The sequence below is a fragment of the Felis catus genome, chromosome B3 (assembly GCF_018350175.1).
Source record: "Felis catus isolate Fca126 chromosome B3, F.catus_Fca126_mat1.0, whole genome shotgun sequence".
In the NCBI taxonomy this organism is placed as follows: domain Eukaryota; kingdom Metazoa; phylum Chordata; class Mammalia; order Carnivora; family Felidae; genus Felis; species Felis catus.
In genome coordinates this window covers 99388847-99409559 of record NC_058373.1, presented here as the reverse complement: position 1 = coordinate 99409559, position 20713 = coordinate 99388847, and the positions used below count along the sequence as shown (strand labels likewise).

At 44.4% G+C, this 20713-nt stretch overlaps 1 protein-coding gene and 1 long non-coding RNA gene across 5 annotated transcripts in view; both read right to left on the bottom strand.

The window, feature by feature from the left end:
- Positions 1 to 821: 821 nt before the first annotated feature.
- On the bottom strand, positions 822 to 9982 carry LOC123386078. 2 transcript variants are annotated; one of them, XR_006599593.1, is made up of 4 exons: positions 8929 to 9982; positions 7147 to 7296; positions 7008 to 7058; positions 822 to 1318 (listed from the first exon to the last, which is right to left on the bottom strand). It is a non-coding gene; the product is annotated as an uncharacterized LOC123386078 (long non-coding RNA). The 2 variants fall into 2 exon arrangements; XR_006599592.1 differs by lacking the exon at positions 822 to 1318 and having other exon boundaries at positions 6500 to 7058.
- A 7596-nt stretch (positions 9983 to 17578) lies between these two features.
- The window catches only part of GNG2 (G protein subunit gamma 2), a 118741-nt gene continuing 115606 nt past the window's right edge, over positions 17579 to 20713 (bottom strand). For all 3 annotated transcript variants that reach the window (XM_023255687.2, XM_011283234.4, XM_019833015.3), the window contains one exon: positions 17579 to 18417. In XM_023255687.2, the coding sequence (XP_023111455.1) occupies positions 18289 to 18417 (129 nt within the window). In that variant the 3' untranslated portion in view covers positions 17579 to 18288. The remainder of the gene's footprint in view (positions 18418 to 20713) is intronic.

The window sequence follows — 20713 nt, the reverse complement described above, 5'->3', positions numbered from 1 at the left end:
TCTACCTGGGATAGCATTTAGCTGCATTCGCCCCTATGGCAGAACTGACTGCTTTTGGCCGTGACCATTCTGATTGGGCAGTATCCGTGCCCTTCTGGTTAACTTCAAACGTCCACCCTGACCTCTAGCTATGTGGTAAGTACAAATGTAAAATTGCTTTCTTTTCAGTCTCATAGTAAATATTAGACATTTGTATACCACTTTCTGAATTTTCCTGTATTATTTTTACCCACACTACTTCTTTAACATTTTTATTTAAATTGGTCACGTTTCATTTATGCCCACTTTAGCCTTGTTCTAAACAAAAATATTCTTAAATTCACGAATTTGATATTCAAGTGGTACTTTTTTAACAATAAAGTTTATGCATTTATTTTGAGACAGAGAGTGCACACAAGCAGGAGAGGGGCAAAGAGAGTGAGACAGAGAGAATCCCAACCAGGTTTCTTGCTATCAGTGAGGGGCCCAATGCAGGTCATGATCTCACAGTTTGTGAGCTGAAATCAAGAGTCAGACACTTAACCCACTAAGCCACCCAGGTGCCCCACAAGTGGTACTTTTGAATACACGTGAAAATATATGCATAACTGTTACGTTATATTCATCTGTGGGCTTTCTACAATCATCTTGAGTGATGGCATGTTCATCACCCTTTGGGGAATTTCATATACTAGTGGTTCTCAAAGGGGGATCCCCAGGACAACAGCATCAGCATCACCTGGGAACTTGTTAAGAATGCAGTTCTCCAGCCCCACTCCAGACTTAGGGTCTCTGAGACTGAGGGTGGGGCCAGCAATCTGTGTTTTAACAAGCCCCAGAGATGACATGCTCAAGACTGAGAGCAGCTGTCCTTGAACATGGTGCACTCCTGTGAGCTGACCTCCTCTGCGCAGGAGTTTCTAACTCGGACTTTCCCCTGCCTCCCTGCAAGACCATTTGTTTCTGGTTCAGCCACTGAGACCTGAGCAACAGCGAGGCACAGCTCCTTTTCCTGAAGCAGGCATAACTGGATCCCCACAGAGGCTGCCTTCATTTGAACAATTTCCTTTCCACTTTATCGTCTCCCGATCTTTCAGGCATTGAGTTGATTAAATTCAGAGGAAGAAATAGGTCAAATCCTCCGTTCCATAAAAACTAATTACCTTCTCTGTCCTCCTCTATCTGTCCTGTGAGGCGGGGTAGTCTGTTTCCTTCCTCTTTCTCAGCATGGTCTTCTGCGTTGTCAAGGCCCTCTCCACTGGGCGGGTGGCATGAGGTCCTCAGATGTGTGCAGGCGCCCTAAGAGGCTTCTCTGGTCCTCGGGAAAGAACTGCCATCCCTGCAGGGAGAGGCATAGGAACGTGTAAACAGTCTCGCTTGGCTCAGCCATTGACATTTCAGCGTAGGTATTGATGCCAGCAGGCCAAGTCCAAGGACCCAGAGGGGGTGCCCACAGGACCAGCCAAGAGGGTCCTTGGCTTTGTGCAGGATGGAAAGCAAACAGGAGCCAGCAGAAGGTGAAGGGAGAGTTTACTGAAGATATATACAGAGAGACATACAGACACAGCATCTGGGACACATGGAAAGGAAAAGAGTTTCATGCTTGCTTGGGCTCTGGGGTTGTTTAGTGATGATTGTGGTCTGGTGCACGTGTCCTCTCAGGCATCCAGAAACTGGGCAGAATGAGGACAAGGTCCAGGTGTCCATTGTAAGTCACTTATTTCCTGAAGCCAGAGATCTTGACTTCGTGAAGATGTCTTAGCACCAGCAGTCTGAAATATGCATGATAGCTTCTTTCCTCTGGCCACTCTCACCTGGTCCTTCCTTAGATGTATTCTACCCTAGAGAAATGATTCACTCCTGTCCCTTACAAAGAGGACAAATGCTATTTACATTATAAGGCATGGCTAGAGTGGGGTGGGGGGTGCAGGTCCTGGCTAGAATACAAGCTGGAAAAGAGGCAAAGGGGAAAAAATAGCTTTTCCTCTAATGGGGTCCCTTCAGGTTTGCTATCCAGTATCACTGTTTTCCTTCTGGGGGCATCATCTCTTCTCCACTTACACTGACAACTATGCAGATTTCAGCTATTTTATGCTTCAGCTTCCTACCTGCCTAGGCAGCCTAACTATCCGTTCCATCCCTGCCTCTCAGAAGAGCTCTACTTTTGCATTTCCTGGGCTAGCCCCCGCCTCTGTACCTCTTAGCCAGCATGTCCAAAGCTGAACAGATCACCTTTGGTAGGAGAGAAAAACAATTTTCCCTCTACCCTTCTAAATTCTTGGCTGGGGTCCCCTGTTACAAAAGACAGATTAACAAGAGAAAAATGAACAGGTTTTTAGCATGTATATCTCATGTATACATGGGACACACCCAGGGTAAAATGAGAAACTCTCCAAGAGGTAGCTTAGAATTCAGACCTAAATACGACCATCAGCTAAGAACAAAAAAGGGTTTGGGGAAGGCCAATTGTAGGGGGGTCGACCAGGAAAAGTTTGGTCAATAAGAGTAAGGCTTATTTTTTTTTTAATTTTTAAAAAAGTTTATTTATTTTGAGAGTGTGTGTGCAAACGCACATGTGCGCATGAGTCAGGGAGACACAGAGAAAGAGAGAGAGAGAGAGAGAGAGAGAGAGAGAGAGAGAGAGAGAGAGAGAGAGAATCCCAAGCAAACTCAATGCTGTCAGCTCAGAGCCCAATGTGGGGCTGGAATCCACAAACTGTGAGATCACAGCCTGAGCCAAGTGAGACACTTAACCAATTGGGCCACCCAGGTGCCCAGAGAGTAAGGTTTATTACACAGATTTAAGTCAGTGGCTTCTCCACTGATGACAGTTTCTTAGGATTCACTCATCTCTCTCTGGAAGAGACACCCTCACAAATGTAGATTTCTTTTCTAAATGTAAATTTCCCTTACAAAAGGGTAACGTCTACTCTGTTTTCAGAGCTCCTCCTCTGCCTGTTCTTTCTTAAAATAATCTTTATGCTAAAGGGGCTTATTTGGGGATGGCAAATTCTCACCCTTCACCTTCCATAGTAACCCACTTGTTTCCCTGCATGTCCTATCTCAGCCGATTGCTGTATCATCCAAGCCAGAAACCCTTCCCTCTTCCTTGTACACATTCGGTGGGTCAGCAAGGCACAGTGATTCTGCCCTCTGCTCCTGAATCTTTCCGCCTTGCACTCTCAAAGCCACATTTTTAGAGAAGGCCCTCAGTCTATTGCAACAACAGCTTCTGGGCTGGTCAGTCCTTTCTGCACCTGTCCGCCGCTGCTCTGCAGCTGAAGTAGATTTTAAATAACAAATCAAATCATGGCGCTTCACCGCAAAAACTTTTTCAGCTACCACCCGCCCTGGATAAAGTTCACTTTTGCAAACCAGGCCCTTGAGCACCTGGCCCCAGACTTCTTCCCTGCATTGTTGCCAAAGCACACTGGAGTCCAAATACACAGAACCATTTGCCATTCCCAGAGCACGGGAGTTTCCTGTCTCTGGGCCTGGGAGGCCTGCCCCCACCTCCCACCCCCACCTTGGCCCCTCCTTTCCAAGTTTGAGGAGTTCCCACCAGCCCATGAATCTCAGCTCTAGTGTCAACTCTGCAGGTTTCTTTGACTTCTCCCCACATCCAGCCAGGCCTGGGTCCTGTCCCCTGTGCACCTTCAGTAACTCTGAAGTGAGGACCTCTGTGGAGCCCCTGTGTGCTAGGCCCCCTCGGGGCCCAATGCAGACACTTACATGACTAACCAGCACTGCAGCAGCCTATGGAGATCAATTCTTTTCCTGGCAGGTGTTGGAGAGAACAAAGTTTTTCTCTACCCTCTTAGCATCCCTGGCTGGGTCTGAAAATTAAGCTGAAGGACAGATTAACAGGAGAAAAGCATACACCTTTTTCTTTTTTATATTTATTTTTATTCTGAGAGTACAAGCAGGGGAGAGGGGAAGAGAGAGAATCCCAAGCAGGCTCTCAGCACGGAGCCTGACTCGGGCCTCATTCCCATGACCCTGAGATCATGGCCTGAGCTGAAATCAAGAGTTAGAAGCTTAACAGACTGAGCCGCCCAGACACCCCAAAGCATACACATTTTTAAAAATATTTACATGCACATGAGAATTTTTACAAGAGAGTAAAGTGACCAGACCGGGAAGCTTTTATATCATTTAGACAAAGAAACAGTAAATTTGTGAAGAATTGACAAGACAAAGGGATTTGGGCTAGGGGTAATCCAACTAGGGCTAGGTAGTCCTTGGAAGATAAGGGCTAGTTTAATAAGATTTGTTTGCAAATTCCTCCGATGCCATGGCAAGGCTGATGGGAGTGTGACTCCAGAAAAAGAAGAATTTATTTCCTGCTGATAGTCCAGAAAAGGGGGAATTTTCCCCCAGGGTTTGCTTTCAACTCAAAATAATTTTTATGTCAAAGAGGCATATTTTAGGATGACATATTCTGGTTTCCTTCATGGGCTACCTCGTATCCACAGAGTCCCGTATCTAAACATGAAAAGTTGTTACCAGAACTCTATCTCTACCTCAAAATAAATAAACATAAAAAAGAAAAACCCTAACAAATCTGGAAGCCCAGAGCTGGCCCAACATTTTGTGTCAAGTCACCGGGGCACTGGCTTCGCGCATATCCCATCCATGCTGGGCTTTTTAGACAACAGTCCCCATCTTGAGAAGCTGAGAGCCCAAACCACCTATCCCAAGCCCCACAGTTTATTGTCTACATTAAGGTGCCCTCACTGTTCTATGACCTTCATTAGCATAACTTTACTAGCACAGACTCTTACCTTGGAAAAGCAAAGTTGAAAAACTTGGTTTCACTGGAGAAATTGTGGAAAGTCTTGTCAAATCATCAGCAGATGGTTTACATTCTTAGATTTGCCTTACTTATCTTGTTGTGTCCCCTAGTTGTAAATTGTTAAACCGTAATCCTTCCCCAATCCTAACCAAACCTCCTTCCCATCACATTAAAAGATCTACATTAGGGGCACCTGCTGGCTTAGTCGGTAGAACATGTGACTCTTGATCTTGGGGGTTGAAATTTGAGCCCATGTTGGGTGTAGAGATTACTTAAAACACACACACACACACACACACACACACACACACACACTTTAAAAAATCTACCTAAAAGCAGACTTCAAAGTCTTAATCAGAACTTCCCCTTTTCCTATTGAGACCCTATCAGTCTTCCTTATGGGGGTTAAGTAATAAACTCAGCTTTGCCTTATTGACAGGTTGTTTGGGAAGCCAATGCTCAACAAGACTTTGTGCTCCCCAGGCTTCTCTATCTAACTAGGAGATTGTTAGTGTGCATTCAAAAGGAGTTTTATTCTCTCACCAAGTTCGACAGTGGAATTCTCTATCTTCAGACGTTAATGGCCGCGTGCTGTGAAAAACCTGCCTTTGGCTTTTTCCTGGTGGCAAAACCCACCTGCAGACGTGATCATGTGGTGCTTTCTGAGAAGTGACCAGCAGAGGGTGCTCTTGAAAAAAAATTATTTGGAAGCTTCTTGCCAGGGACTGGAAAATTCCCACACAGGAGGCACCACTTAATTTTCATTATTGTAATTAATGGTAAATGCAAGTGGAGCTTCCACAGGACATAAAACAGAAGAGGAACAGAGTGATAGTGGTGCCCACGGCAGGAAACCCAGCGGAGAACCTTCCCAAAGTGACACTCAGATGACAACTTAAAGCTTCTAGTGGGGTTTACCCTCTCACCAAGAGTCCTGCAGTAACAGAACTACCCCCTACCCCCTGCAACCAAATAATTCTGAAACCTGCCACATTTAGCTCGTGCCATGTAGAAGTCCAGAACTGCTTACTTTGGGGTTCCTGAGAAATTATTCTCAACATTCATGTAGAAAGTCACTCTAAGCTAGGAGTTAGCAAACTTTTGGTAAGAATAGGTATTTTTACTTTTGCAGGGCCATGCAGTTTCTGTCATAACTTCCCAAATCTGCTGTTGTAGCTCAAAAGCAGGCACAAAAAATACAAAACGAATGGCTGTGACTATTTTCTGATGAAACTTAATTTGGGGGCCCTGAAATTTTGAATTTTGTATAACTTTCACAGTCACACATAGCCTTCTTCTTTTGACTTTTCCCAACCATTTAAAAATGTAAAAAACCATTAAAATTTTTTTTAAATGTTTATTTACTTTTGAGAAAGAGAGAGAGACAGAGTGTGAGCGGGGGAGGAGCAGAGAGAGAGGGAGACACAGAATCTGAAGCAGGCTCCAGGCTCTGAACTCCGCACTGACCCTATGCGGGGCTCGAAATCACAAACCGCGAGATCATGACCTGAGCCTAAGTCAGACGCTCAACTGACTGAGCTACCCAGGCATTCCTAAAAACCATTTTTTTTAAATTTTTTTTTCAACGTTTTTATTTATTTTTGGGACAGAGAGAGACAGAGCATGAACAGGGGAGGGGCAGAGAGAGAGGGAGACACAGAATCGGAAACAGGCTCCAGGCTCTGAGCCATCAGCCCAGAGCCTGACGCGGGGCTCGAACTCACAGACCATGAGATCGTGACCTGGCTGAAGTCGGACGCTTAACCGACTGCACCACCCAGGCACCTCGTAAAACGATTTTTAATTTGTAGGCCATACAAAGACCAGATTTGGCCCACAGCCTGGGGTTTTCCAAACTCCGGCTCTAAGCCATCTGTCACCCCAAACTTTTTACTCCATCTGTAATTTCTACACCTCTCTGAGAGAATATCTTTGTAAAATTTTCTCTCTGATACCATCTGGGAATAGCCTCCAAAAAAGATGAAGGAAACAAAACATCTCTTTGAGGTCCTACTATTACTGAGCGGAGAATTGTTGAAAATTCTGGACTGAGTTCAGGGGTTAATAAAAACCCATGACTTTCGAGAGTCAGCACAACTAATTGCCTTTTCTGGTGTGAATATTTACTGCAAAATGCCTGTTTTGCCAGGGAGGCTCTGCTGGATCAGCCCTGAACTAGGAGAGAGAGTGAAGGCGACGCCAGATACACCAGGGTTTGACTCCCGAGTCTTACTGAGAGAGGTCTTGGACATGTAGGTGACTTCACTTCTTCAACTGCTCTTACCTGTAAAATGAGGGGATAACATTACCTATCTGATGGGGCTTTAAGGAGGATACACAGTAGGCAATAAATGGATGGTAGCTTTTATTACCTAGAAGATGGAAATGAACCGAAGAATTACTTCATCAGTGTATGAGAACCAGCACAATCTCCAACTTCAGTAATGGGTTACATAGCGTCTTGGTCCACTTGGGCTGTTATATCACAGAATACAGTAGTCCATATGGCTGGATACCATAGACTAGGTAGATTAGAAATAACAGAAATTTATTGTTCACAGTTCTGAAGGCTGGGAAGTCCAAGATCAAGGTGCTGGGAGATCGGGTGTCTGGTGAGGACCTGCTTCCTGGTTCATAGACAGCTGTGTTTTCTCTGTGTCCTCACATGGTGGAAGGAATGAGGAATCGCTCTGAAGTCTCTCTTATAAAGGCACTAATCCCATTCATAAGGGCTCACTCTCATCACCAAATCACCTTTTAAAGTCCCTGCCGTCGAATACCATCACGTTGTGGGGGTTAAGATTTCAACATGTGGATTTGGGGGGACACAAACTATTCAGTGTATAGAAAGAATAGGGTAACACAAATGGATTGTGAGATCTCGAGAGCAGGGCACACACTGAGTTCCTCTTTTTCTGACTCCCTACGTTGAGTCAGTGCCTGGCACCTAAATAGGGCCTCAGTTGTGGGGAAACACCTGTTCCGGGATGGAAAGCTATGCATTGCTCAGGACACACTCTTCCTAGTTGTCTGGTTCCATTTCCACGGGGGCTCGGCACCTTTTCTTGCCTTTGAGCTGTTTTATAACTCTGTGAGTTATAGATAACTGAGAGCTATGTGAAATACTTCCCACTTTAGATAGGCAACTACATTCCATCTAGTGGAGGTTCAGTTGGCTTCTCTCTCCCCATGTAAAAGAAGACAGTTTTATACCACTTGCAAATTCATTTCAGTGTTCCTGTTCTATAAATGTGTCTGCTTTTTGACCTCTGTTTTGAACCAGTTGTAACATCTACCTGATTTCCTTAACAATAAGGAATTAAATAAAATCTTCAACATGTGCTTATTTTACACCTGTGAGAGAACCATGATTTTTTTTTAACCTTTTTTTAGCGGAAAATGATCTCTTAAGACACTCATTGTGAAACTGAATTCAGGAATGTCTTTTTAGAAAACATTTGAACAGTCTCCTAGGGGACAACCTAAAACATTTCTGTCTTGCCCTTTAGAGTCATCTTTTCTTATGTTCTACTCATGACTCTGACACTAAATAGCTATAAGATTTTGAATGACACATTTCCCCATCTGCAAAATAGGGGGTGGAAGAGAAAACTGTTCACAAAGCAGTTTTCAAACTTTAGGGCCTAAGTTTCCACTTTGAAAATTATTGAGAACACCCTTGGGGCACCTGGGTGGCTCAGTCAATTAAGCAGCTGACTTCGGCTCAGGTCATGGTCTCTTGGCTTAATGAGTTCGAGCCCCGTGTCGGGCTCTGTGCTGACAGCTTGGAGCCTGGAGCCTGCTTTGGATTCTGTGTTTCCCTCTCTCTCTACCCCTCCCCTGCTCGTGCTCCATCTCTCTCTCAAAAATAAATAAGCATTAAAAAAAATAATAAAAGTAAAATAAAATTATTGAGAACACCTTCAAATTATTAAGGCTTTGGCTTATGTGGGTTATATCTATTGCTATTTGTCGTATTGGAAATCGAAACAAATTTTTAAAAATAATGCACTTATTAATTCGTTGAAGCAACAGCAAACCCATTACATGTTAATATAAATAACATATTTTTATAAAATATAACTATGTGTTCCCAAACCAAAAAATACACGGAGGCAAGTGGCATTGTTTTACATTTTTGTAAATTCTCTTACTGTTGGGCTTAACAAGAGAGTGCTGGGCTCTCATGTGCATTTGCATCCAATCTGCTGTGACATCAGTCGTCAGTCGTCAGTATCACATAGGCACTAGAAGCTCCACTGTAGGCTCAGGAGAGAATGAAAGTAGAAAAGGCAAATTATACCACAGCATTATTATGAAAATAGTTTTGAGCTAGCAGACCCTCGGAAAGGATCTTAGGACCCTCAAGAGTTCTGGAATACTCTTTGAGACCTGCTGTTGTAAAGTAAACCAACATAGCCCACAGGTAGGAGCAGTGATTTTTGTCCCAGGAAGGGACGCACCAGGGAGTCATGCTGACCCCTTTCTTAAAGCGACAGTTTGCTTTTGCAGACAGTCTGGAACAGCAAGTTTTTTCTCCTGTGTGTGCTTATGCAAATGCAGCAGTATCTGTTGCTCTGTGTGACAAGCTCCAGTGGGATACTGCATATTTCTGAAGGAGGGACAGGAAATGGGGTGGGGGGTGTGGTGGGGAAAGGAAATGAGCACCATTCTTATCTCTTTCCAAGAAGTTCTGGGTGAAATCTTGAAGCTGCATTTGCAAGGGCCTTTGTCTTGAGATTCTCATCCTTTCCTCAGATCAATGCTTTTGGAACAAAGTCGCTGGAAACCTCCGCTGCCACCCAGACCCTGCTTCTGACCCTTGGAGGGTCACTGGACCCTGAGGTTACAGGGAAGCAGTTGTTAGAAGAGCAGTTGGAAAGGGAGGGGATTTTCCCCTCCTGAAAGACCTGAAAAACAAAACAAAACAAAACAAAACAAAAACAACCGAAAAACCATTTTGGACTTTCCCTGTTAGACTCATTGTGATTTTCCTTGCACAGGCTCCTTGATACCAGGAAATATTTTTTGTGCAAGTGAACACTTTCTAGGTACCAAGCGACCACAGTGAAGGAAAGAAAGAGTTCACTGATTTCTTCATTCCAGAAAAGCAACTCAGAGGTTTGAAGTTTACAAACAATCTACTTATTCTACAAATGAGAACAGATTCAAAACTTGCTTTCTTGGGTTTGTGTGTGTGTGTTTTTTTTTTTTTCAAGTTTGTTTATTTTTGAGAGAGAGTGCAAGCAGAGGAGGGGCAGAGAGAGGGAGACAGAGGATCTGAAGCAGGCTCCGCGAGGCAGAGAGCCCAATGTGGGGCTCACACTCACAAACCATGAAATCCTGACCTGAGCTGAAGTCCTCAGACGTTCAATCCACTGAACCACCCAGGCGCCCCCTGATTCAGAACTTTCTAATCGCCTCCTTCTCAAGTACTCACGTTCAAATTTGCATAAGATAGTAGTTAAGGGTTAAATTTTGCAATCAAGACGGATGTAGTTCTTATCCTCGATCTCCACTTCATAGCAAGGGGAACTTGGGGAAATATCAACCTTTCCAAATCTCTAATTCCTGGGCCATAAAATGGAGGAGAATTCATTTGAATGTCCTCCCAAAGCAGAGCCTGGGTCTAGGCCTTGGATGAATGTAGTTTCATGGTGGTGACGGTGAGCTCAGAAAGTGGAAATGTAGTAAGAAAAAAAAAAGTGAGACAGGGAGGAAAAATCAATACAGTGTATTCCTGCGCTGGTTACTATTCTGGACAATTGAGGCTCAGTCCTGACAGAGACCCTCTAAGAAACCATATGAAATGTATCGCAGAATTATCCCCTGGAGGGTAGGTGCCTGTAACATTAATCCAGACTCTCATCTCTCATTGGTTGAGGATTGCCCCCCAGGGGGGAATGAATTTCCCTGGGGAAGAATAAAACCCCTGCAAGTGTGGCTGAAATCAAAGTGATATGACGCATATATGATATCTGCTACAGGAGATAAAAGATATCCACGCCGTAGAGTTATTGTGAGCATTGACCCCACTGGTGCCTTAAAATGTTCAGCATTGTGCCTGGCACATAGTTTAGTGCTTAATAAGTGTTCTCTTGATCATTGTCGCTGCCACTGCTATTACGGCTATCATCATCATGATGATTATTTTTTTATTGCTTAATTTACATCCAAGTCAGTTAGCATAGGGTGCAACAATGATTTCAGGAGTAGATTCTTTAATGCTCATCATCATGATTATTATAATTTCACTTTCTTGAATGAGAGAGATAGACGTAAAGGTATGGCTTAGGAGACTCTAGGAATGCTACCTAATCCACAGCCTATCTCTTCTGTATAGTTTACCACGACCTATGACCAATTGTGGTGATTATCATAGTACTTTTATTTTCTCCCTTTTTGTTCGGATGTGTGTGTCTTTTGCCAAAATTTGGGCGCATAGATAAGGCACATTCTGCTAGTTGTATGGCGTGGGATAAAGGTTGCTGACCATAGCTCTTGAGCAACACTGTCTAATAGCATTTTCTGGCAACGAGAGAAATGTTCTAGATCTCTGCTCTCCCATACAGTAGCCGCTAGCTGCACGTGGCTATCAGACACTTGAAATACGGCTAGTGTAGCGGAGGAACTGAATTTTTAATTTTACTCAATTCTAGTTAATTTCCGTCTAAATTGAAATAGCCACGTGTAGACACAGTAACTTAAAGATGGTGTTCCCAGTGGAGAGTGGAAAAGACCCTTCCCCTGGGGCTAAAATTAAGGCAATGCGGGCCCGCGGGGTGTAATTCATCTGGCTCCTGGGCCCTCCGGTGCCCACTAGATCTCACTCCTGGTTTGGAGAGTGCTGCTGTCACTGGGGTTAAGGGGCTGCTGACTGAGGAGAAGGAAGCCCTGGGGACGCTAGTTGGCACCAGTTGGCACAGTTTAGTCCACCGTTCTGTGCACAGAGCCAACTGCTGACCGTTGTGCGGCAGGGAGCTGCTTTCTCAGCTGCCTTTGGCAAGCTCGCAAGCCCAGCAGCTTTTACTAGTCACGCCTCTGCCATGTCCCATTTCTCTCTGCAGACCTGTGTGCTATGCCGAATCCATCAATAATCACCGTTGAGTACTTACCGTGTTCCCAAGTGCTGTGCTAGGCACCGAGGCCTGCCTAACTGGTGTTTTCTACTCCCAAGGAAGTTAGTTTACCCTGAGAGACAAGATTTTCATATAATAAGCCATGGATTCCAGCCTCACCTCCTCTTCTCTCCTCCCCTTAGCTCCCTGTGGTTTACACCTTCTCATTCTGATTGGTAATTGACTATTTCCTGGTCTCCTTCCTCCACTAAAACCGCAAAGTCCATGAAGGACGTAGTGTCTACCCCAGCACAAGGCCTCACCTACAGTCAAATACTAAATTATTTGAGGCTGATGACAAGGACAATAGGAGTTGAGAGGAAAGAGGTAAGTATTTCCTGAAGTCATTCCCAGACAATATGGAATTCAGACTAGGTTTGAAAGGCGAGCGAGTTTATTTACTTGAAGAGTTGAGCAATGGCATTCCAGAGGAATAACATCATAAACAAAGACGTGGGGTTAGGTTTGAAAATGCAAACTGCAGGATGAACCACAAGAAAGCTTAGAAAACAAGGTGGAATTGGTAGGGTGGGGCCCGACTCCTCAGGGCCTGGCCAGCCAGGCAGCTGAGTGTGGCTTCTAATGGGTTGGTAAGAGCATCATGAGCCAGAGCACTCTGGGTTCTGTGCAGAAACTGGAGGTTACATGCATGAATCTGGCAAGATGTGGTTTGCATCAGTCCTTTTTTTTTTTTTTTAAGTTTATTTATTTTGAGAGACAGAGAGAGCCCATGCATGTCAGCAGGGGAGGGCAGGAGGGGGAGGTGGGGGAGAATCCCAAGCAGGATCCATGCCCAGTGCAGAGCCCAAAGGGATGCTTGATCCCATGAACCACAAGATCACGACCTGAGCTGAAATCAGGAGTTGGACACTTAACCGACTTGAGCCACCCAGGCACACCGGCATCAGTGTTTTTGACTTTAACCTTCTTTTTCTAGTGGGAGCACTTCAATTTCCTTTAGATCTGCTATTTTGCCCATGTGGTACAGTGACCCTGGGGTTCAGGGATGGGTGGGATCTCGAACTAGATCCAGCCAGTGGAGAGTCTTAGAAAATGTTGCCAGTGATATAGCCAGTGACTTGTGCTGGAGCTGTTATTATCTTTCTTCTGTGGTTGCTGACCAGGTGAGAGCAAGCCTTACACTGCCGACACTATCCTGTTGCTGAAGGCGGGCGGGGGGAGTCTGTCTGAGAATCAAACCCATGCAGAGGAAAGCAGGGCCAAAGGACGAGAAAGACACCTGATGACATCATCTCAGCACCTGGATCCAGCTGAGCCTGAAGTGGGACCTGTTTCTGAGCTCTCCGGTTACATTCAGCCAGTTTCATTTAGGTTCCTGCCACTTGGAACCAAAGGAGTCCTGATTAATGGGATGGCTCAGAGTGGGAGGAGATGAGTCAGCGTGGCCACCCCAGCAAGTGTGGCAGGAATTCAAATGTGAGGTACTGAGGGTCTGAACCTCTGGGGGCTGAGAGGAAAGGATGTGAGTCCAAGCACTGAGAAGGAAGCATCTAGACTTTCCCCTCTCTTCAAAAGTTGTGCGATCAGTGTCAAATGACTCTATCACCTCTTCCTTCAGGAAACCTCTGTACTTCTCTCTTCCATTTGGTTTTGACAACTTAGTGAAGCAGATATTCTCATCCTCACTTTATAGCATGGAGAAGTTAAAGAACTTGCCTAAGGTCCTATGGGAACTCTGGGGCCTAGTTCTGCTCCTCTAGCTTATGCTGGACGGGCTCTGTGGATACCGTACGAAGTCACCAGGCACCGTCTTTGTGTCACCTTAGCATGGAGACACACCCCCACCCCAGGGCAGGGAGAAACAGTAGGAGTTCTTGCTGAGGAAAGGCCTGGGAGCCCATGACCCTTTTCATTAAAAATAAATTCTGCCTGAGTCTCCTGGTTCTAAATAGAAGAAAATGTAGATTTGGGGCAGAACCGAAGGGAAAGGGATTTCCCTTGGCAAATTATTTGCAATTTGTGGATTGGAGCTGACCCAGCTCCGATTCCCACGTGATTGTGAGTGCTGCCTACAATGTGACCAGCTTATTAAAGAGCCAGAGCTGAAGGCAATCCTCTCACGGGGGCTCAACAAAACAGGAACAGAGTTAAAACCCACCAGCTTCCTCCCCACGGTGTCTCATGCCTAGGATCTGCCTAGATTCTCACCCACAGGTTATATGTCGACTCCTGGACAGCCACGTCTTTTGGCTGTAGGAATAAGAGCGAGCATAGATTTGGTTGGTTTACACCTTTCCTTAGGCATTATGCAAAGCTCGCTGTCGTTAAGTCCTGAAGTCATGGTCCTCGGACTATGCCATGTAGGTGAGTACGTGTACTTAAGTACCACTGCCAGAAATTCTTAGTTGGGGCCTACTGTCTGCCTTCTTACTAGGCATCCCAGGTGATTCTGAAGCAGGTGGTCCAGGGACCACTGTCTGAGAAACAGTGATGTGGGTGGACAAGTACGTTCACTCCAAGTGGCCCCTTTACCAGTTTTAAAGATCCTGCTGTCGCTGGCACAAGTCCTGAGACATCTAGCACCTCCTTCGTTACTGACAGGGTCTACTACTCACTGGCATAATTTGAGGGACATACAGAAGGTTTTGTTGACTAAGAATATCTCTGAGGAGCTACTGAATCTAGAGAGTGAGAGCGTGAGCCACTGAGAGAGGCACAGTGCAGTGTGTTCAGTGCAGAGACCAACGTGGGGCTCCATCCCATGACCCTGGGATCATGACCTGAGGTCAAATCGAGAGTCGGACACTTAACCGGCTGAGCCACTCAGGCGGCCTCCAGTACCCCATTTAAGTAGTGAACAACTTACGGAGACCAGACTCTCTGTGTTTATTTGTGCGGGTGTGTGTGTGTGTGTGTGTACAAGTGCGTGTGTGTGCACGTATGAAGGAAAAATCCCAGTGCGGCACACTCACAGCACAGTAGAGCGTAATCGCAGTCTGTTTGTCCTCATGGTCCAGCCTGCCGGAGCCCTGGGCTCTCCTCCATCACCTTTCTCTGTCCCCACGCATTGTACCAAAGATGTAGAGACCCAGAGAGAAGGTGGCCCACAGGCCCTCAAATAAAATTGACTGCATGTGAAATGAATTTGAAAATTCCATTTATTAAAACAAATACATTGTCCATGTGGGATGAAAATGTGCACATCACATTCAGGTTTTCCTTCTTTAACATTTCTGTATTTTCCTCTCTTTGAAAGACACACTCCATAGATCTTATATAGGAAAAATGTGAACCATTCTTGGGTTGGGAATATATTAATGTATATGTAACAATTCACCTTTGCCAGGAGCAGCTTAAAGCAAATATTAAAAAAAAATACAAAACTCTAAGACAGCATGCTTGATTTCCTCAATTCCCATTTGTGAATAGGAGTATATGGATAAATTGATTTAATTTCTCCTTGGTAAGCAATCTCTTTCAAATATTATTATTATTTTTTTCAACGTTTATTTATTTTTGGGACAGAGAGAGACAGAGCATGAACGGGCGAGGGGCAGAGAGAGAGGGAGACACAGAATCGGAAACAGGCTCCAGGCTCTGAGCCATCAGCCCAGAGCCCGACGCGGGGCTCGAACTCACAGACCACGAGATCGTGACCTGGCTGAAGTCGACGCTTAACCAACTGCACCACCCAGGCGCCCTCAAATATTATTATTAAAATTACCCTCAGATCAAAGTACTTTTTGCAACCTCTAATTAAAATTAAATAGTACTTGGTTTAAAATCGAAAAAAAAAAACTGGAATATTAAGGATGATACAAGATTTTTTCCCCCTAAATATGAGGGTTATTGTTACTGTTTAAACTAACTGCATGGCAGATTCTCATTACTATCCAATACATTATATGCAGATATTAGGGCCTTGAATAATTAAGTTTTCCTATTGGTTATTCCTTAAGATAAAGTCATGCTGGTGGAAATGATCGGTGAACTTCTAACAGAATTAAAGCTCTTTAGAGGTATAAGTCATCAAAAGATTTCTTTTCCCCTTAACAAGTAAAAATACCAATAAGCAAAAACGCATATAAAGACTCTGGTAGTATAATTCCATACGATAGGACATGAAGGTATGACAAAGCCAAAACATTTTCCTTAAACGTAATTTCAGATGGGCTGTGTGTTCTCTGCCTTCTCTCTTCTTTTGTAAACAAGGTCGCACGCACTTTGGAACAGCCTTAACTTTTCTAATTACCAGAGCCGTATTATGGTGCATCCTTCAAGTTTTAGTTCCATCTTAACTGCTCCAAAGATCTAGATTCACATAAAAACATAAAGAGCCCCTCTAAGAAACATAAATGATGTGGATTATGAAAAATCCTTGGGGTCTCGCAATGACACCTTAATCACCACCAAAAGGTGCTTCATTTACAGTTGTTTTTGTGTGACTACATGGCCAATGCATGTTTTGACTAATTTTAAAAATGTGATACGGTTTTAGTTGATTCCACGGTAATACTAAGCTAATGGTACAATATGGTATGTGGTTTAACAACTACTCTGCCAAGGTCTTCCCACTGTATCTGCATTAGTGTCTCACTGATTGTAACAACACCCCGAGGTTTGAACGGCAGTATCTGGTTACAGAAGTACATTCATACCTTTTGCAAATGTTTCAGCAGTCCCTTTTCCTGGCCCCAGGCGTGAGCTTTAATTGGATGTACTTATTCTTTTGCCATCATGCCCATAAAAGGAGCTAAGGAAAATATTTACTCTCTCAAAACCTGTCCTTGGCATATTAAGCTTTTACATCTGTTTTCCTTCCTTTCCTTTTTTTTTTTTTTTTTAACAGAAGGAAGAGAATGGAAAGAGAATAGAATGAATTTGGAAATGGTTTTCGTGACATCAAAGTAAACAGTGAGATGCAAGAGAGGTCCTCTTTTGCCTGGGAATGGCACAGAAAAAAAGTGATGCAGGCTTCCAGGACCTTCCATTACTGATGAAGGCTAGAGCTGTAAGGAAAAATCACTTTCAAGATCATCTCTTGGGAAAAGAGGGCTCTAGCTGCCAGGAAGTTGTAAATAAAGACTGAGAGACTCTAACAAACAAGATGGAAAACAAAACCAGAAAAGGTTCTACTGAAATATCTGCTGAGTGAGAAGCAAAGACCATCTCAGTGGCAAAAAAGAGCCAGAACCTTTCTGACGTTGCTGGCTGAGGGGGCCGCACCTGCCCCCTTCTCCCTGGCAGCGAACAGCCAGGATGCTGAGAATGGGTCTTCTCTGGAGCCATCCAGGTTTACTTCTCCTGGTACTTGAACAAACAGAAAGTGTTCTTGAATCTAGAATTTCCACAATTCAGGGAAAGATGAAATTTGCCCTTACTCTAACAAAAGCACCTCCCAACTGATGCTGAATCCTTCCCTGTCCTGTTCAGTGGTTCCTGTGCTGTCCTGGATCCTGGACACAACCAAACTGCTTTGGATTCTGGAAAATACGTCGAAGAGGCGTGTACGCCACTGTGAACTCAGAGGTATTTTAGGCATGGCTAAGGCGCTGAAGTGATCTCAGTTTTCAAGAGACTGAGATTTTTCTTCTCCAGCTTTTCTCCTCTCGCGTTCCTGTTCCAAACTTCAGAGTGAAACAACAAACCTTCTGAATGGATGTAACATAGGGACATTTTCATGCAGTATCACTCAAAAATTGTCACAAATATATGAAAGCACCAGTCACAACACATGATTTACTTTTACTTGCAGAATCAAAGCTATCATGTACAAATGTTAGGAATTGTGATAAGAGAACACAGACAACCGGCGTTTTTTTGTTGTTATTACCATGAGGATAAACCACGGGGAACATCTCCTTACATGTTTGGGTTCTCATCCTTGGAGTTCAGTCTTACAGACAAGTCCAGTCTTATCTTTGTACTACTCTAATGGGAAGGGGTGGAAGGAGAGTATGGGGGAAGGAGAAAAGAAAAAGGCACAAAGACTAAACATCAATGCCATAAAACCAAACTGCGGCTACACTGGACAATTCAGCTTATCAAAGGGTATGCTAAAGGCAATATTCATTCCAAGAAGGTCATACACATCTTAGCTCAGTACGGCTGTCTGTTTTGATTTTTTTTTTTAAATATGAAGCAGAAACATAAGGTGTGGGGAGGGATAGCAGAAAAGAAATGACGCGGATTTTATCTTTACAGATTCCCCTCCTCCAGGCAGTTCTGCAGATATCAGATCTCTTAACTTGGGATGTGGTTTGGCGATCATTCTCATAAAGGGGACCAGTTCTTTAAACATGCATAGCCTGGAGTTTCCAGGATGGTTCTCCTCCCTCTCTTTAAATGCTGTGGACTAGAAAGGCGCCCACTTTGCTAAGAACTCTACATCAGTGTCCCAGGAGCCCGGCGGCTCTTCAGGCTCCTCACGAAGGCTTAAAGGATGGCGCAGAAAAACTTCTTCTCCCTAAATGGGTTTTCTGAAGCCGGGACGGGGGTCAGCAGGGGGTCTTCCTTGGCATGGGCCTCACAGTAGGCCATCAAGTCTGCAGCCGCCTTGGATACCTGGAAAGGAGGACAAAAAACAACCGGATGTTTAGACGCGGCATCTGCAGAAGCATCCATGGCTTCCATCAGTCAAGGCCCAGACTTCAGAGTCCAGCTGCCCGGAAGGATTTGGGCTCAACTCCACGCTGCACTGCCTCCAGCTCATGTGAAAGACAGGCGGGCGCTCAACCTCCATAGGCTCCGTTTCCCGGTCCGCAAAGAAGGGAGTTGGTGATCATGACCTCTCAGGACTGTCTCCAGCAGCCCCGGGAGTAGGCCCAGGCGAGTGAGGCCCTTAGGGCACAAACGGAATGGGGTGCTCACTGCTAAGGTCACGTGAGGATCAACCCTGCATGCGCACAGCCCTGACAGTGGAGGTCTCCTGAGATTTGTGCCTCAGGTACCTTACTAGGTGCCTCATCATAGTCCCAGCCCTGGCTGCAAGGGTTAAGTGAGTTAATCCACACAATTTACGTAGTGCCTGGCACATGTAGGCTTTCCATCCAGGCTAGCCATTATTACCATTTCATAGTTGTGCCTTCTTGCTTCGGGAACTGTGTTAGGATGCAGAAAGGCTAGTTCATTTCCTTTTTAAACAAACACAGCAGGATGTGCACAAACACAAAAAATGCACATAACTTTATGTATTCTTATATTTTTACATATTCTATATTATATGTTCTTATACATATATAATTATGTATCTATCTGATAAATATATATTATTCCTTCAATCGAGCACTGTATCCTTGAGGGAGTCCCATTACAAGGCTGGTCATTGATTTCAGCGATACTGTTATTTCTCACATTTCTGTAGCTTCTTCTTGGGAATTGTCTGGACTACCTTCCTTCGACCAGTCTCGACAATGGCAAATTTTCACTACTTGAGGGTGGACTTCATTTGGTAAAATAAACTAAAGGTCATTTATAACCACATCTGGGGACTAGGTGGATGATCCACCTGAGGAATGGTATTTGGGCTCAAAAACCATAAAGTTAAGAGTTGGTTTCTTACAGGACATAATATACTTGCTCTAGAGACCACTCCAAAAGATTTTTCAATATCGCTGCATTACTAGAATAGCCTTTCAAAGTGACTACTGAAAGGATAATCCTCTGTAAGAGTGGGATGGAGTCTATTATTGCTAAACAAATTCACTGACCCACCTTACAGGTAGATTACACACACCCACCCAACGACAGCAGACTTGCTCTAGCCAATGAGATGTGAGAGAAGTGATGTGGGTCACTTTAGGGCCGAAGCATCAAGAACCAGTGCATAGTCTGCCATATGCTTTCTCTCTGCCAGTTTGTCCAAATGAAGCAATTTACTGCGAACCACCTGAATTGATTCAGAGGTTTTAACGAAAGGCATAGTGGCCATACCCTGGATTTGTTCCTTGCCTTATGGCCAAGTTGATTACAGCTTTGCCACTTAAAGGCCTTTCAATTTTATGGTTTGCTGGTTTCGTCATCTAACTCCACAAAGCTTTGAATTTTTGGACTGTCTGTTCCTTTCATCACACACCAGACAGAGGCAATATTCTGGATAGAGGATGCTGTGACTGCCAGGATCCCTGATGAAAGTGACATAGTGTGGAGTGGCAGCTGATCCGTAAAGGATATGTGGTGGGAATATCCACCAACATAACCCCCAAGAATGTTTGTTGTAACCCCCTTTGTTGTAACCCCCTTTGTTGTTGTAGCCCCCAAGAATGGGAGGAGAGGACCTTTTGCTATTGCAACAAAACCTGGTCTATACGGACTGATATAAAGAGGTATAGGAATTGGTATGTGCATTAGTTTCTTCAGTCTGCCTTAATAAATTGCCACAAACTAGGTGACTTAAAACAACGGAAATTTATTCTCTGGCACTTAGTGTTAGAGACTGGAAGTTCAAAATCAAGGTGCCAGCAGGGTTGGTGGTTCCCAATGGAGGCCCAAGGAGAATCTGTTCCATGCTTCTTAGCTAGTGCTGGTGGTTTCTGGCAGTCCTCAGTGTCTCTTGACTTGTAAATGCATCGCTCCAAACTCTACCTGCATCTCTCCGTGGCCTTCTCTCTTGTGTGTCTCTGTCTTCCCACGGTATTCTCCTCTTCGTCTATGCCCCAATTTCCTACCTACCAATCACTGGATTAGGGTCGACCCCAATCTAGCTTGAACTCATCTTTCCTTGATTACATCTTCAAATATCCTACTTCCCAATAAGACCACATTCTAAGGTTCCAGATAGGCTTAGGGGACACTATTCAATGCAGTAGAGTATATTTGTGTCAGAGTCAGTCTCACCTTTTTTAAAAATTTTAAATAATCT